Source organism: Lynx rufus, unplaced genomic scaffold, assembly GCF_022079265.1.
Source record: "Lynx rufus isolate CCGP_SWC_20201006 ecotype Redwood Valley unplaced genomic scaffold, mLynRuf1.p SCAF_8, whole genome shotgun sequence".
Lineage (NCBI taxonomy): Eukaryota > Metazoa > Chordata > Mammalia > Carnivora > Felidae > Lynx > Lynx rufus.
In genome coordinates, this window is record NW_025814896.1 from 12,644,772 (window position 1) to 12,662,856 (window position 18,085).

Consider the following 18,085-nt stretch of genomic DNA (forward strand, 5'->3'; position numbering starts at 1 on the left):
TGTGCCCCCAAATTCACAGAAGCTAGCATATCTTAGGTTCAAAGATCTCATTTTGTAAGTTTACAAAGAGCAATCTAATGCATGTCTTGGACAAGCTGATAAAGATTTACCAAATGATTACTGACTTATCAACTTAGAATGAAAAACTTCTCAGCGGAAAGAGATACTCAAGTCTGCTGGTGAACTGTCTCCATGTACGCAAATTTCACCGTGGGAGGCAAGTGATCCCAGGAAGGCCGTGGGCAGGGTTCTCGGTGAATTAAAAAGGAAAATGTACGTGGAGTGCTCAGATGGCGAGCTCGGAGCCTGACACAGTGACCAGCTGGTGAGGGGTGGCTCCAGGATGGTGAGGACTACAGGATGGACCCCACAGAAGGGCAGGCTGTGTTATCTCCATCGCGAAGACACTAGAGCCCGGGCCTCTCAGTGGGCCTCGACAGCCTGGAGTCCAGCCCAGGGTGCCGTCTCCCAGCACCGTCACCTCCACCACTTGCCTCTCATGCTGTCCTTCCTCTTTGGCTTCTATGGCTGCTCAACCCCTTCTTCGGAAGGAGAGGTTCTTTCTTTAGAGCTACATCTTGAGAACCAGAAGCCACTCACTCTTTTTAAGGGTAACAGACCCACTTCCATTCTGACCCACTATTTTGCGGGTTTGCTACTGGATTCTTACTGGCAATCCAATTCCCATATTCTCGGGAGAAGCCTTGCAGAGGACACCAAGTACTGGCAACAAAACCCACAGCAATACACGAATTACAAATCATTCTTTGTTACTGCACAAGTTTAAGTTACGGTGTTTCTGCAAAACCGCATTTTAGAAATCAAGTTTTTTTCCCCCCATTCATTCAAAAAAATGCATTTACTGACAGTCTGCCGTGAGTGTTGGGCACCATTCCGGTGTTGGGCATACAGTGGTGAACACAGCGGTCTAGATCTCAGCCCAGGGATAAGTGAACATAAATCCTTCAGTGATCTCAGGTAACAATAAGTGCTTTGAAGGAAAGAAGAGAGGCTGATGGGACAGAAGGAGTGGCAGCTTCAGAGAGGGTGATCAGTTCAAACAGGGATACCTGAAGATGGGGGTGGGCGGGGCAGGGAAGGGACAGGAAGTGCAAAGGCAACAAGAGTACGCATGGCACTTTCAAGACAGAAACACTGCCTGCACACTGGGTGGCAAACAAGGGGGAAAGAGGTGTAAGAAGGGGATAGAGAGGTGGGCAGGAGCTGGTCACACTGGGCCTCGGAAGCCACGGGGCAGTGAGGGCACAGATTTCATTCTGAATAGGATACAATGGGAAATTACCAGAGAGGGTTGGCGGTGGGGGGGGGGGGGGGTGCTGGATCTAATTCATGCTTTTAAGACATCACTTTGGATGCCATGTACAAAATGGGCTATAGTGGAAGCACTTTCCTGCAGCTAAAGAGACTGACACTTGTATCTGCACAGCTACGCTTACTACCTCGCATGTGTTTAAATATTAATACTTATGGATTGACCACAGCCTGATAAGGGTTACAGTAAAAACCTGGTCCTTGCCCTGAAAGCTTAAGAAGGCAAAGATGGTAACAGATATAGAGGGTGGGCCAGTAGTTTCTGAGCACGTTCCCCGAGACACAGGACAGCAGGACTGAGGAGACAGCAACTCTGTGCTCGCGCTCAGGCACGTGCCATTCTTAGTGGCAACTTTTTCTTTTGTCCTTCCCTTGAGTAAAGATACAGAAAAACCTTCCAGCAACAGCACTTGGTCCGCTCCTGTGTATGCCAAGCATTCTGATAAATAATAGAGGACAAAAGCTCTCAAATATGGATGCTTTCACAGAACACACGACCAACAGAAATTGCCATCAATAATGGGACAGAGGAAGAGATGAGATAAAGTATAAAGATGGGTCAGATATTTCACGCAGACCAAGCAGCTAGAGTGAAGAATTACTGGACAAGTATCACCGGGAAGGTACCTTCCTGAAAAAAATATGAATTTGAGAACTGGTTCATAAAAACTGCCCAGGGCAACATGCAAACATTCAGAAATACTCTTAGGATAATCCAATCCACCATCTCATGCCTGATGTTTCATTTACTTGGAGACTAGAATCAGCTGTCTACGAGTAGCCACTAACTACCAGGCTGTGGGCACAATGCAGAGATCCTGTCCGTGTATACGTGACATGACAGATGAGGTCCCCTCGTCCTCCCCTGAACAGATAAGGCAGGCACTGAGTGACTAATTACCCAAACAGTTAACCACTGGGAGAGAAACACCCCAAACTGAACCCACTGCACTGAAGCTGTAGCCTGATGCATTCCAGGGGCTATTTAGAGAAAACCACGCAGCTGACATCGGACATCATGCCTTGCTGGCTATGTTCAAGAGAAAAGCAACAGGGAAGGGGAAGGCCCAGAAATAGACAAGCTGCTATCAGAGGTTTCCTGCAGATGTTACCAGGCTCCTTCAACTGCCCCTCAGACACAAAATAGGTCCCTCTCACAGTGGGAAAGGGACATTGCCCAGGACATACCTGACAGCGACGGGCCTCTTTCACCAGGTGCATCTCCGTTCTCTGAGCTCTCTTTTCCAGAACCACTCCTGGCATGTTCACCATTAGTTAAATCTGTCTTTTCAGGAGTCGTTGGTTTGCTTTGTGCCTGGCTCTGCTTCAAATGACTGAACTTTGGGGACACTGTTGCAGCTTGGATCACAGGGGACTGGGGTTTTGACTGGACTGGTTTTTCCAATTCTCTGGCCTCCTGCAACTAAAAGGCAACAAAAAAGGGATTCGATCTAAATGGTCCCAGCATTGGGGCACCTGGCTGGCTCAGCTGGTGGAGAGTGTGACTCTTGATCTCAGGGTTGTGAGTTCGAGCCACGCCCTCCCCCATCCCCGCCACTGGGTACAGAGATTACTTAAAAATAAGAAAATCTTAAAAAAAAAAGTCCCAGCATTTTGAGAAGGATCAGAAAATATGCCAGCCTGTTGCTTAAAAAAAAAAAATCCAACCAGAAGGATAACATTTTAAAAAGGAGATAAATTCTTTTGATAAAACTCAGAACAAATTCTCAATGTTGATTCCAAAATTCATGCTAGTTTCTCTGCCTTTTAAAACAAGAACAAAAACAGAATTCAGAGGAAGAAGGGATAAACTTTAAAGTGAAACAGTCACATATCAAAAGATGTTGCATCCCCAGCAGCTGATAACTGCTACCACTCACCACTTGGTTTTCCATGCGGGTGAAAATGACGTTCAGCATCTGAGTAAGGGTAGCCTTGGCAGTGGTTTGATTGATGAGATTTTTGCTGGCCAAATAGATATTGTAACATGTCCTAACTGTCTGCAGAATAGTACCCTCATGAATTTCAATGTGTGGGGACGTCACCGCTGTCAGAAGAGCCTAAAACGAAAACCCACAACATTCACCTTCACAAACACCCACCTGCTTCCCATCCTCCCACAGCCAAACTTTCATACAGGGTTTAGCTTTGTTTTGGTTTCATAAATTTTAAGATGGCTCTGCACATGAAAACTCCCCATTGCTCTGAGTTTAAAGATAATTATTAACTCTATAAAATCCAAATTATTTGATGCTAATTAAGTTGTGTTGAAGAGGGCTTTCTACGAGTTTACTTTTTTAAGAGCCAAAAATACGGACCATTCTCTCAGGAGGGAAACTGCTCTAATTCTATCTCGTCTATATTAATCACAAAATATACAGGTTTTGATAGGCGGTCAGTGTCCTAGTTCCCTGGAGGGTTTCCAAGAGAGCTTTGGGAGTGGCCAACACGGAATCATCCCACACAAAGCTAATACAGTTAGGACTTTAGATCTGGAATGTTGGCTACACCCATCCAGATCCTGTTTCCCAACAAGCAGATGGTACTACTACATGCTAAACCACTCCTGGCAGCACAAATGGAATGGAACAGGGAAATGGGATGGGGGGAGGGGTTGGAATGGAACAGGGAAATGGAATGGGGGCGGGGGTGCAGGGCAAGGGGCAGACTGGTGTAAGATTATCAACAAGGACCCACTGAGAAATGGCAGATTGGGAATCCAGAATTTCAAGGAGAAAGACCAGGAGATTTCAAGCCGATCCAATTGACAAGCAATTTACATTGTTATTAGCGGAACTGTTTACTCTGAAAACACACCTGGTTCCACTCTTCTTGTCTCAGCCTGGGCTAATAAATTCTGACACTTAACAAAAGATGTAAGTGATGCTTACACTCTTCTGTTCCAGCTCAGCACCACCTGAGACAACTAACACATGGCAAATTAGAAATCCAAATTCCCAAAAGACACTAGCTTTCTTATTTAAAATCCAGATCAGGCAAACAAACAGAAATACCTTAATTATTTGTAACTGAACTCCTTCATCGGTCTGAGGGCCCTGAAAGCAGTTGCAAATGGTTTCAACAATCCTGTCGATAAGCCGCTTCCCTGGGGCTCCACTGTCGGGGGCGTTGCCGGTGATGTGCCCATATGCGATGAGTTTCTAAATACAGAAAGAACAGACATGAAAAGTTTCTGCCCGACAAGGACTGAGGCTGCCCATGGCAGCAAAAGAAGTGCTTAGCCTCTGGTTCCCACAGATCTCTCTGTTCTCCCGGGGCACGGCGGACACAGCCACCCTCTGGGCACAGTGTTCACCCTGTCTCCTCTGGCAGGAGAGCCTCAGGATGGTGAAACGGTGTCCAGTGGAACAGAGTGTAGAACAATCGCCAATACACAACCACTAGTGCGAAGGACTGAGGGACTAAAATCTGTACGGAATAGAGACAGGAAGTCATCAGTGCGAGACGGGCAGTGATTACTCACGAGCCCACTTTCTTTCTGAAGTGATAAAGATGGTCTAGAATTTGATCGTGGTGATCGTTGTACACCTGTCAACGTACAAAAATCACTGAATTGTACACTTTCAATGGGTGACTTGTGTGCATATAAATTGTATCACGAGCTGTTAAAAATCCGTATGTATAGATTTTTCTTTTTAAAAGGAAAGATACATAGGAAACAACAGATCATGTGTCTTGCTTGAGGGGGAACTCAATTCTGCACCTATGTATTAGACGTGTGTCAACCCCGTGGCTGAAGAGGTGAGGGGTCACTTGGGCCATGCCCTCTGGGTCAGGCGACAGACTGGGTTGGAGAGGGGCTGCCTTTCAAAGGCCTGTGCCACCTCACTCATGACCTGGATTTCACCACAGAGAATCTGAAAGCTGGAAAGGAACCCAAAGGTCAGGGGCAGGAGGATTTCCAAGCCTGTGTGAGACTCACAATCACCTGAGGGAGCCCATTACACATACAGATTCTCGGACCTCACCCTGGACCTGCGGAATCATAACTTCTGGGGTAGAGCCTGGGAATTGGTGTTTTTCTCCAAGCTGTCCAGGTTATTTTGAAGGCTGCCCAGATAAAAGAATCACTCATCTGACACAACCCCTCTAGGATATGTGACTTCTAAGGCATTCTCTGCTTCCACTGACTCAAAGACTCCTTAAAATGCTGTTCTATTTTTTACCCTTTTTGGTTCCTGATTGGTCACATCCTTGCCTCTACACACACAAAATGACACAAGGTCCTAAGATTATCTACGGTGCTAGGAAAACCTGCCACTCTGCAGAGGCCGGACTCCGTTTCTCACTGGCTTCCCCCCTCACTGACTGTGGAAGCATCGCCATTCAGTAAGCAGAAAAAAACAAGAGACAGTGGCTCAGAGGAGAACATGATACCGCCAGATCGTATGACTGACTGAGCAGAAGAGGCCTGCACAGCCTCTGTTCGTCAAGTCCAACCCCAGAGGTCACCACACAGGGGCAGGGGGTGGGGGCGGGAGTGGGGAAGTTGCGGGGGAGGGGAGGCGTGCTAAAATGTGTTTCTGAAAAACAGGTCAAGATGCCCTTTACCTCACCCCCCCTTCCCCCACTGCTGATGCACATGCAGGCTTCGGAAGAGGGCAGCACCGGCTGCCTGGTAAGTGACCTCCGGTTCTTGACGGTGCTTATGCCTTACTCCTAGTGGATGCATAAGCCCATGTGGAGCACTGGGTTATGAGTGCGATGGTTATAAACTCCTCAAATGTGATGTTAACAAGTAGGCCCCACAGAACTGATGCTGCAAAGCAGGACTGAGGTGAAGGAACCACTGGATATTTAATTCAAATACGAAAAGGACTAGAAGTAGTCTTTCTACAGACTCCTGTGAGGGCACATTCCCCTTCAAACTGAACAGGGGTTTTTTTGGTTTTTTTTTAATTTTTTTTTTTTAACGTTTATTTATTTTTGAGACAGAGAGAGACAGAGCATGAACGGGGGAGGGTCAGAGAGAGAGGGAGACACAGAATCTGAAACAGGCTCCAGGCTCCGAGCTGTCAGCACAGAGCCCGACGCGGGGCTTGAACTCACGGACTGCGAGATCATGACCTGAGCCGAAGTCGGACGCTTAACCGACTGAGCCACCCAGGCGCCCCTGAACAGGGTTTTAAAGCACGACATTATTCCCTTGTCTGTGCAGTGACACAGGGCCAGAAGAAAGAGTTCCCGTGACCTTCCTGTTCTGCCTTCTCACTCCTTGTGCCAGATATTGTTCTGGGCACTGGAGGTACAACAGGGAGTAAGATGGTCCTTCTTCTCACAGAGTTTATATTCTCCCGGGTGGGGGCAGACCAAAGCCAAAAGTCCTGGGTGCGATCTCCAGGGCCCTGTCTGATTTGTAGACACTTTAAAAAGAGCAAGTTGCAGTGATCATGCATAAGACTATCTCATTTTTGGAAAATACAAACTGTGAGTGTGTGAGTGTGTGTGTGTGTGTGTGTGTGTATACGCGTGCGTAAATTTTTGTCAATGCACAGAAAAAAACCTGGAAACATAGCAGAGGTCCAGCAGCACGAGCGTGCTTGGCAAGCTCACTTGAGGAAAGCGCTTTGCACGGTGAGTGGGGTGGAAAGTTACTGGCAGGTTTAAGCAAAGGATTAACATGATGTGATACATTTCTAAAGACTCCCCCCACCTCCCCCCCTGCCCAGTTCCTGCATGGAGGACAGACTGGAGGACAACAGGAGGAGAAGCAGGGGACTAGTGAGGAGGCTACCGAAGCTGTCCAGGAGGGAGAAGCTGGTGGCTTGGACTCTGGGAGGGAGACAGAGATGGAGGGTAGAAATTCCTGCTTTATTCCTTGTCAATGCAATGAGATGAGAAGAGGGAGGAGGAGGGAGGCCTCTGGGCAGCTGGCTCGCTCACCCCTGTGTCTAAGGAGGCTGCCTGCACAGGGATGTTCACTGTCACCCTATTTATCCATGCCCCTCAACAGAACAAGAGATAAATAAAATGGCGGTATCACATATCATACGTCAGTCAAAAGAAATGCCCTGTATCTGCAGGTAGCAATACAGCCAGATCTTAAAAACACTACTGAATGTAAAAAGCTGCAGAACACCTGAAACTAATATTATAGGTCAACTTCAATAACAAACATTTTTAAAAAATTATTTTAAAGAAAAGTATTAAATACTTTTGATAAAGAGGAGTGTAGACATGGAAGAGGCTGTGTGGGAGAAACATGACTGATTTGTGTTTGGGAAACACTGAGTAGTTATATCTGGTCCCCATCATCACCTACGGAGGCAGATGACACCACTGTTATTCTGTGTCTGAGGATCCCGGACCCTGGAAAGGTTAAAGAACTTGTCTCAGATGCTAAGCCATCTGTAAGCCAAGTCTGTGCTCTCAGTCTTGACTTATCTGCCTTCTTTATGGACAAAAAGTTGTCATACAAAGTTGGGGTCGTACGAAGTTACTGATAGTTGAGTTTTTCAGTCCATGAGAATGACAACTTCATGTGGTTCAACCTAAAACAGTATTAAAATGAGAAAATGGGGCACCTGGGTGGCTCAGTCAGTTGAGCGACCAACTTCGGCTCAGGTCATGATCTCACAGCTCGTGAGTTCGAGCCCCGCATCAGGCTCAGTGCTGGCAGCTCAGAGCCTGGAGCCTGCTTTGGATTCTGTGTCTCCCTCTCTCTGCCCCCCCCCCCTCAAAAATAAATAAACATTAAAAAAATTTTTTTAAATATTAAAATGAGAAAGAAATTCCATGTATCCAACTAACATTTTAAAGATGCAAATAAATTAGGGAAATTTGTCAAATTCATAAGATAAAATTCTACCACCCACAGGTAAGGAAAAAAACAATGAAAAAGACGAGAGGAAAAAAAGTATTATGACCTACACAGGCAACTGGGTTTAGGGTTAGCAGTCTAAGGGATTTCAGTCTTACCTTTTTTTTTTTTAAAGTGTTTATTTATTTTTCAGAGAGACAGAGTTCGAGAGGGGGAGGGGTACAGAGAGAGGGAGACACAGAATCCAAAGCAGGCTCCAGGCTCTGAGCTGTCAGCGTGGACCCCGATGGGGGGCTTGAACTCACAAACCGTGAGATCATTACCTGAATTGAAGTTGGACACTTAACTGACTGAGCCACCCATGCACCCCCAGTCTTATCCTTAAAGTTCTAAAAAAAATATTTAACAGAGAATGTAATCATGTACAACTTTGATAATTATGAATGCATTTTATTTTTAAATTTTTAAAAATATTTATTTATTTTTGAGAGAGAGAGAGAGAGAGAGAACGAATGTGGGGGGAAGGGGCAGAGACAGAGAGGGAGACACAGAATCTGAAGCAGGCTCCAAGCTCTGAGCTGTTAGCACAGAGCCCGATGGAGGGCTCAAACTCACGAACTGTGGGATCATGACCTGAGCTGAAGTTGGGTGCTTAACGACTGAGCCACCCAGGAGCCCCAATTACAAATGGATTTTAAGATATGCATTAAAAAATCCAAAGTTTTCTAGAAATAAGAACTAAAAGATAATGTTTGTGGTATGAACAAGACAGCTGAGACCAGTGGTTCCCTGCAGCCTTCACTAGGACATAGAAAGAACTCTATTCATATTTTTCTTATCTTATCCTTTTAAAAGTTCTATTTTTGTTTTATAATATAAATAATTTAATAAGAGTAGTACATGTACATAATCTTACCACTGAAGATATATGAACGTATTAAAAGGTTATTCTCAAAAAAATTTGGTTATTGACATATGTCCAGGGTACCCTGGAGATCACTGAGTTAGGCAAGACAGACCCTAATGCTCCTCCCCTGGCATGGGGGAGGAGACGCCCATGGGTCCTCCCATGGGGGAGGACAGACCAGGTGCAGAAAGGAAGGAATAAAGAGGATCTTTACCTTTGGTAGAAGTGAGCACCAGGAGAACTCTGTAGGCTTCTCCCCGTGGGGAGAGGGAACTCTAAGCTAACTGTGCTCAGGACAAACCAAACCCAGAAGCATCTTTGCTACCCCATCACCTCTCCAAGCTCAAAGAAGGATGCCTTTATTTATTTATTTATTTATTTATTTAACGTTTATTTATTTTTGAGACAGAGCATGAATGCAGGAGGGTCAGAGAGAGGGAGCCACAGAATCTGAAACAGGCTCTAGGCTCTGCACTGTCAGCACAGAGCCCGACGCGGGGCTCGAACTCACGGACGTGAGATCATGACCTGGGCCAAAGTCGGACGCTTAACCGACTAAACCACCCAGGTGCCCCATGCCTTTATTTATTTTTAAAAATTTTAATGTTTATTTAATTTTGAGAAAGAGAGAGAGAGAGAAAGAAAACGCGCAGGTGTGGGGGAGGGGCAGAGAGAGAGGGAGACACAGAATCTGAAGCAGGCTCCAGGCTGTCAGCACAGAGACCAATGGGGCTCGAACCAAGGAACTGCAAGATCATGACCTGAGCCAAAGTCGGCTGCTTAACCAACTGAGCCACCCAGGCGCCCCTAAGAAGGATGCCTTTAAATGCCCAGAGCAGAATGTGGATATGTCTGCAGCAGTCTTCAATTCTGCCTAAACCAACTTTTACCCCTGGACACTGACCTTCCATTTCCAAGTCGGAAGTTACCTCTCCCACACTGGGAAAAGCCAGTCAAACAGGCTTTGCAAGGGCAACCTCCAAGAGAAAATGCATTTCATTTAGTATTCCAGAGGGCACTGGGTCACTTTCTAATATCATAAAAAGGACAACATATTTTGCATTTTGTATACAAACCAAAGAGATTCAAGTGTACCTATTAAATCACAGAGAACTTTCATTCTGCGGGGTGGGGGGGGAGTAGAAGAAGAGCTAACCATATGTCATAGGTCTCAAGACACTCTTAAATCTACAACTCGAGCCAGGACTGTGGCCTAAAGTAGAGCAGGATGTCAGTGTTTCCGTTCCAGAGTTCTACAAACAGACTATTTCTAGGAAAATATAGAACATAAATCATAAACAGCATATTTTTAATCAAAGACGCCAAACCACAGGGTAATAGTTAAGAGGGGTGGTCAGCAACCTTTTTCTGTAAAGAACCAAATTTCTAGGCTTTGCAAGTCATGTGATCTGTTCCAACAGCTCAACTCAGCCGTAGTAGTGGGCAAGCAGCCAGAGGTAATACATTAACAACGGGTACAGTTGCTGCTGTGGACTAAATGTTTGTGATCCCCTGTTCCTATGTTGAAGCCCTACCCCCAGTGAGATGGTATCAGGAAGAAGAGCCTCTGGGAGGTGATTAGGTTTAGGTAAGATCAGGAAGGTGGGGTCCTTCGTGGGATTAGTGCCCTATAAGAAGAGACCAGAGATCTAATGTGCTCTCTCTGTCTTGTGAGAACTCGGCTGTCTACAAACCAGGAAGAGGGCTCTTACCAGGAACTGAATCAGCTGGCACCCTGATCTTGCACTGCCCAGCCTCCAGAACTGAGGGAAGTAAGTGCCTCCAGCTTAAGCCACCCAGTCCGTGGTGTTCTGTTAGAGCAGCCTGAGTGGATTCAGGCAGCCGTGTTCCAATAAAATTTTATTTACAAAAGCAGGTAGCAGGCCAGATTTAGCTCACAGTTGCAGCTTAAGGACCCCTGGTTAAGAATTCAGACAGGGTGGGGACAGTCCTAGATGCCCACTCAATCCCACCACTTTCTGGGCACAGGAGCTCGGTAGAGTGGTCACTTTATTCTTTAAGCCTCCGTTTCCTCCATTCTGAAATGAGGATGAGAGTTAAGTGACCAGAGGGGTGCTGGGAAGATCAGACACGATGCTGTGGACAGAGTTGATGCAGCACTCTGCACAAGGCCCAGCACTGGCTGAGACCTCAACACGCGTTAGACACCATTCTTTACACATCAGTCATGTTAACCCTCAGCACCAGCTTCAGAACTAAACCGTAACGTGAGAAGGAAACAACTAAAGTTAAACTTATGCCAAATTTCCTCAGAAAATTTCACGGCCACAAATATTTCAGGATAGAAGCAGGACTTGGGTCTGCCATTTAAGAATTCTGGGCTCACAGTATGTTTCACATAGGACAATCTGTACAGAATCTGGTTGAACGAGAAAAATGGCTTTTCATTTGGAAGAACTGCTTCCATGAAGAAACTGTCACCAACTTTCAAGCACAGACATATCAAAGAAGCGAGACTGATAGAGTAAATATTAGACCACCGATGCCAAAAACGTGGCATGCCCACTGCCACTTGGCAGTCCTGTGCCACAGCAGACAGAACCAATCGATCACAGTCCTTTCTCAAGAAACCCAGATGAAGCTTCAGATAGCTTTTCAACACAGCTTCTGGGCAATTACAGAACCTGTTCCCTATCCCTGCTCTAGAAAGTCCTGGTAGACTGTGGGCTTCTGACCATCATTTTTTAATTTATCAAGCTTTTTTCATTGATGCTGGTTGCTTGCTGGGGTTAAGAATCAAAGTGAGGTAACCACAAACCTCAAGAGTAGATCTTAAGAAAAAATACAAGAATGCTGGACCAGGAAGAATTAAGAAACCGTAGTTGTAGTCCTGTTTCTTTCACGCTACGTATTATCGGACAAGTTACCTTAACTTCTCTGTTCCTGCTTCTTCATTAAGCAAAGGTAATTTATAACAAGGTCACTGTGGCTCTAATACAGTCGATCCTCATCATTCCCAGATCCTGTGTTTGCAAACGTACCCACTCACTAAAATTTATTTGTAAGCCCCAAATCAATACTTGTGGTACTTTTATAGTCATCTGCGGACACACGCAAAGCGAGGAGAAAATTGAATCACCCGATGCACACATTCCCAGCCGAGGTCAAACACAGAGACACTCTGTCTTCTCGTTTCAGCTCTTTTACTATAAACAGGGTCATTTTCTGTGGCCTATTTCATGCCATGTTTTTTACATTTCGGTTCATTTTGTTGCTTTTTTTTGACATTAAAAAATTTTTTTTAACGTTTATTCATTTTTTTTGATAGAGACAGCATGAGTGGGGGAGGGGCAGAGAGAGAGGGAGACACAGAATCCGAAGCAGGCTCCAGGCTCTGAGCCGACAGCACAGAGCCCGAGGCAGGGCTCGAACTCACAGACAGAGAGATCATGACCTAAGCTGAAGTCGGACGCTTAACCGACTGAGCCACCCAGGTGTCCCGATTTTTTTGACGTTTAAGATGGCCCCCAAGGGGCACCTGGGTGGCTCAGTCAGTTGAGCGACCAACTTCGGCTCAGGTCATGATCTCACAGCTCGTGAGTTCGAGCCCCGCGTCGGGCTCTGTGCTGACAGCTCAGAGCCTGGAGCCTGCTTCGGATTCTGTGTCTCCCTCTCTCTCTGCCCCTCCCCCACTCATGCTCTGTCTCTCTCTGCCTCTGAAATAAATAAACCTAAAAAATAAAAAAAATAAATACATTAAAAAAAAAAAAAAGATGGCCCCAAACACATTGCTGAAGTGCCGTCTATCGTTCCTAAGAGCGAGAACGCAATGATGTGCCTTACGGAGAAATTACACGTTGAGATAAGCTTTGTTCAGGCATGTGTTATAGTGCTTTGACCGTGAGTTTGATGATAATGAATCAGTAACATCTATTAAATAAGGTGTCTTTAAACAGAAACACACCAAGAACAAACTTATGTACTGATTTATGTATTAGTCAGTTGATGAACATGTTGAGGCCAGAGGCTCACAGTAACCTTACTCTGTATTTCCTGTGGGAACCATGGTTCAGCATTTGCTTATTCAGGATTCACAGGGACTTTATGCAATATTACCACAAATGATGAATATTGCTTATATTTCTCTACTGGATATTATGAATTTTAATGCCATCAAGAAAGAGGTGGCGTAAAAATACCACGTGCCCAGGTATACCAACTCTTCCAACGAATCCTAAAGGTTTCAGTTAGAAAACCGCACATAAGAGAGTACAACACAACATTTCTAGGGAATCACATTCTTCTTTAGCTGAGGTCAGATTAGACCTCTTACTTTTCCCTCCCTCATGAGACCTCCATGAAGAATACACTGGATGGCTCCTTTCCTCACTGCCCCTGTGAAAGGACCCCCCTGTGGCTTGGAGACAACCCTCCTGACACCATCAAGTTTAAACGTGGTACCTGCAAGCAGTCGAGGGATGTGCTGACCACCCGGGGGGACTTGGACTGGCAAGCTAGCTCAAACGGAAGGAAATACTTGTCGGCTTCGATGAAGTTTGCCTTCGGGGGTGCAGCAGCGCCACGCCTAGGGAAGAAGCAGGAGAGGGCGGAGAGGGGAAATGGAAAAAAGTCTGCTTTTCTACACCTCACTCTAACTGCCCATCCCACTTGTAATCGCTTGACTGGAAGTGCCTGCAAACTGCCTCTGCGGGGCCAGACAACTGAAAACCGAAACACATGCATTAGGACAAAAGACCACAGGGCCACATGCAGAGAGCAAGGTCCCTGACTGGTAGGCTATGTCGACAGCGTCCTGGACTGAATCCCGGCATCAGCTACGTCATCAGCTACGGGGCTGTAGTTTTGAAACGAGACGAACTGGCTTCTTGACCATGGAGACGAGGCACAGCCACTTCCGGGACAAGCTGTCCTCCTGCCTAAAGAAGCCGGACACAGAGGGCAAGCAAGGGCTTTGCCTCGTCTGTCAAGAAAAGGGACAGCGGCATCAACCTGATCTTCCTTACCCTTTGCTGCAAATATGCAGTTACCGAGTCGGTAACCTGCTAACCTAGCATCTGTTCAAACACACACAGAGTCGGGCCCTGTGCCCGACACTGTGCTAGGAGAGCATGCGCTGTCCATAATACAATATGAGAAAACACGCACAGAGAGGGGTTCCCGTGGCCACTACCTACTCCCTTAATACTGTATTTCAGCCAGGAGAAGAGCTTACCTCTGCTTTTCTATTTCTGCTTTAATTTCATCTGTGGGGAAAAAAGAAGGGCACGTTAAGAGAATGCAATAATTATGTAAAAGAAAACTTTACTGAAAGATTTGGAAAATATTAAAAAGAATGTTTATCAGAATTTTAAGAATGAAATGCTGATATGAAGTAATAAAAAGTGATTACGGTAACAATAACAATAGCTAACACGTGCACAGCAGCTATGTTGTGTTAGGCATTGCTCTAAGTACTTTACATACTTTTAATTCACTTAACCCTCAAAACAACCCTATAAGGCAGATAGTATTTATCTCCATCTTATATACAGCAGGCCTTCTCAACCAAGACACTACTGACATCTGGGAGCAGCTAATCCATTATGGGGCTGTCCTACGCACTGCAGAACGTTCGGGAGTATCCCTGGCTTCTACCAGTGGGATACCAGTAGCAGCCCTCTGCGGTCTGCAACACCAAAAATGTCTCCAGACGTTGCCAACTGTCCCCTGGGGCAAAACTGCCCCAGGTGAGAATCACTGATTTAGATGAGAAACCAAGGCACAGAAAGGTTAGGTAACTTGCCCCCTGTTAGATATCAGGAACTGGGGAACTAGAATTGGAATCCAAGCATTCCGGCCCATAGTGCAATGTTCTAGCTATTTCCCTGTTGTGCAAAATGCATGTTAAGGATAGCTACCACAATAATATGGTAATACTATCAACATTTCAACTGTGCAAAAATATGTATAGGAGATTGGCAACAAATATAACAGAAAGCTGTGTTAGTAGAATGACTATTTTTTATTTTTTTCACATTTTCTATAAGCATATATACTTTGTTATTTTTACATAGAAGTTTTTTTTTATTGTGGCAAACACAAATAAAACTTACCATCTTACCCATTTTAAAATACACACTTCAGTGTATTAAGTACACTCATATTGTTGTGCCAAGATATATAAAAATTTTTATGAATTTATAAAAAATCTTTACGATGGAGGTTATACAACCTCACAGTTAGGGTTTCAGAAATAAAGCGTCATTATTCACAAATCACAATCTCGGATAGTCTTATTTCCAGGAGAACAAGGTTTTGTGCCCTTGAGGCAACAGAACACCCCATCTAAATATGGAGAGAATTCTCCCCCATTCTCTTGGTCAAAAGTATTCCTGCACACTAGGCTTCACAGGCTCAACATATTATCAAACCAGGCCACTGAAGTAAGCCTGCTGTGTACTCAGATAATCTCCAAGAGCAGTCTTCTTTATCCAATCCTTTGAGAACCAGTGGTATGGATACAGCATTAGTTATCCCAGCAACACAGCTCTGGAAATTACAGATTCCCTTTTCTTGGACAACTATTATCCTAGACTGAACTAGGAAGTGAAAACTCAACAACCAGATTCACTAGAGGTGGCAATTTCTAACCCTGAAGGCAATCTTCCAGTGTCTTCTTACTGCACACATCAGACAACGGGGGAGAAACACCCAGATGATCGTTAGCAAGCATTTTGCTCATGGACCATCGGGGCTGTGACACACAGGGTCTGTTACAGAGAGCTCTGTGGCATTCCCTTTGGGGACAAGAATCCACTAAGGACGTAGCTGTGGCTTCCTCTAGTGGAGGCCTCCGGGCTGTGGGAGTGGCTCAGGAGACCCATCCAGCCCAGGACACTGGTAGCCAAGCTTTCAGCTGGCAGAAATCTGTACCCGTAACGTCAAGGCTTTCTTGGTCCTTGGTGTCACCGTGTGACATGCCAGAGGCACACCGCTCCTCAAACTCAAACGTAAGGTCTCCTTCTGTTCGCGGTTACCTTGTTAGCGTCTAGATGTTAAATATATCTGAAGCAATTAAGCCTTCACTAGAGTCTGGGCTGGCCTCTGAGCTCCAAAATAATCTGTTTTGGAATATCACCGGTGCCAACTCACTCACTAATGGATGAGGCAATCACCAGGAATGCCAGCTACTCAGTCACTGAGGCATCAGGGGTAATAAACTCAAGTGCAACACTCAAAGGCCTACGGAGGCCAGGCAGTGGACATCAAGGAGAGGCACGGGTGGGCTTAAGATATCAGGGGAAGGGGGGACCCCTCCACATCCCACAGGGCCTCAGTCCCGGCGGAGCCCAGAGGTGCCAGCTGTTTTGATTTTTCCAGAGGTCAAAACCCGGATTTTAAGTGAAAGTTTGACTGTAATCCAAAGCAACCTCAATTATTTTTAAAAGTATTATGCTCAAAAAAAACTAGTTTGCAACCTTTGCTTTACCGATCAGGAAAAATCGAGGAAAATGTACTTCACTGGCTGCAGAGAAGTTAACAACTGCTGGGACAAAAGTGGCTTTTAAGGACTATGGCCAGCACTATGAAGACAAAACATCCAAGTTTTACACCAGTTAAAATGCTTCTCAGCCAAAAAGCATGTAAGGAGCCTGAGGACCAGGGTTCAAGGCCCAACTCCACTCAATTTTACAGATGAAAACACAAGACTCAGAGACATTACAGTCTAGTAAGCGGTAGGGCTGGAACTTGAACCCAGAAAATTAAGGCCCTTGTTCATAACCCTTGGGTACGAGGGTGACTCCCAAATAAGCACCCAGAATTTCCCGGTAAGCTATAAATGCAGAATATAAGTGTTGGCTTTGCTATCACTAACGCAGACTGTGATTACTGCGACCGTAGGTCGAAGCACCAGTGTTTGGACCGCTCTGAGCCCCATCCAGCCTCGGGAGGCTGAACCCCGGCTCTGGACTCTCTCGATCTCCTTTCCTGGCCTGCTGTGGCAGAGCCACCAAGATGGTATGCCCTGGTTTTCCAAAAGAACTGAACCAGTACCCAACCAGTACCCTGGTTTTCCAAAAGAACTGAACACAGGCCAGAGTGACCTGTGGCAGTGAGTGAAGAGCACAGCCCTCCACAGTGAGCAGCACAGAGGACACTACTGGTGACAGCTATTGCCAAAGGCCAAGACACCAAGGTCACAAATCGTATGTTTGCAGATTTTCTTCAGTTTCTCACTTTATGCTTAAGTATTCCCACAAGAATCAGGAATTGTTGCACTCTCTACACCATTCTTAAAGAAGAAAAATTATGAAAAAACCTCTTCATTGGGCACAGCTGGGGTCCCGATGATGCTGGAAAGCCCCTGGGGCGGGGGGGGGGGGGGGGGGGGGGGGGGGCGGGGAGGCAGCCTGAGCTGACCTACCTATGTTCTGACAGATCAATCTGGCGGCTGTTTTGAGTATAAAGAGGAGGGTGGCCAGGACAGAAGCAGGGACTCCAATCAAGGGGCTACTGTTACTAATCCAGGCGAGCAGTAACAGGGGCCTGGACCAGGATGGAGTCCATGGGGGAAGGTGAAGTATCAGAACCACAGGAACGCGCCACTTCTGTAGGCTGGGAACGGCCGAATAGTAGCAGTTTCATATGGCCTGCCCTAACAGTTGGCTTCTGGATATATCTGGATAATAGGGTATGTTCTTCCCATTAAACAGAGGCAGAAAAAGAAACAGGGGAAAGGTGTGTGGCAGGGGGCCTCACAGATTGCTTGGCACGGCCTGGTGTGGTGGAAGACAGGAAATTCGTTTGAGATTCAGCAAGAACTGGGTTCAAGTCCTCGCATGGACATCTATTAGCTGAACGAGGCCAGCTGGGTTAGTAGGCCTTTCTGACTCTTGATTGCCAACTTTAAAAAATGGGGATGATGAAAAGCAGCCCCCTCTGCCCCACAGACTGTAACCAGGCCTTTGGGTGCAGGTGATTCTCTTGACAAGCCCATGAGAGAGGTATTATCAGATTAATGGCTAAGGCAGGGTCCGGCCTACAGCAGGTGGTCAACCAAGTGACAGTTCTCTTGCTTTTTTCTTAAAAGAGGAGTCAGAAAT

At 45.9% G+C, this 18,085-nt stretch overlaps 1 protein-coding gene across 3 annotated transcripts in view; it reads right to left on the reverse strand.

Moving 5' to 3' along the window:
- Positions 1 to 18,085, reverse strand: part of ARFGEF2 (ADP ribosylation factor guanine nucleotide exchange factor 2) — a 101,048-nt gene that overhangs the window by 72,698 nt on the left and 10,265 nt on the right. For 2 of the 3 annotated variants that reach the window (XM_047067914.1, XM_047067913.1), the window contains exons 2-6: positions 14,215 to 14,245; positions 13,443 to 13,566; positions 4,347 to 4,493; positions 3,213 to 3,392; positions 2,521 to 2,755 (exon numbers count right to left, since the gene is read on the reverse strand). In XM_047067914.1, the coding sequence (XP_046923870.1) occupies positions 2,521 to 2,755; positions 3,213 to 3,392; positions 4,347 to 4,493; positions 13,443 to 13,566; positions 14,215 to 14,245 (717 nt within the window). Of the gene's footprint in view, positions 1 to 2,520; positions 2,756 to 3,212; positions 3,393 to 4,149; positions 4,238 to 4,346; positions 4,494 to 13,442; positions 13,567 to 14,214; positions 14,246 to 18,085 lie in introns of those variants that run through there. The other variant, XM_047067915.1, reaches the window with a different exon arrangement.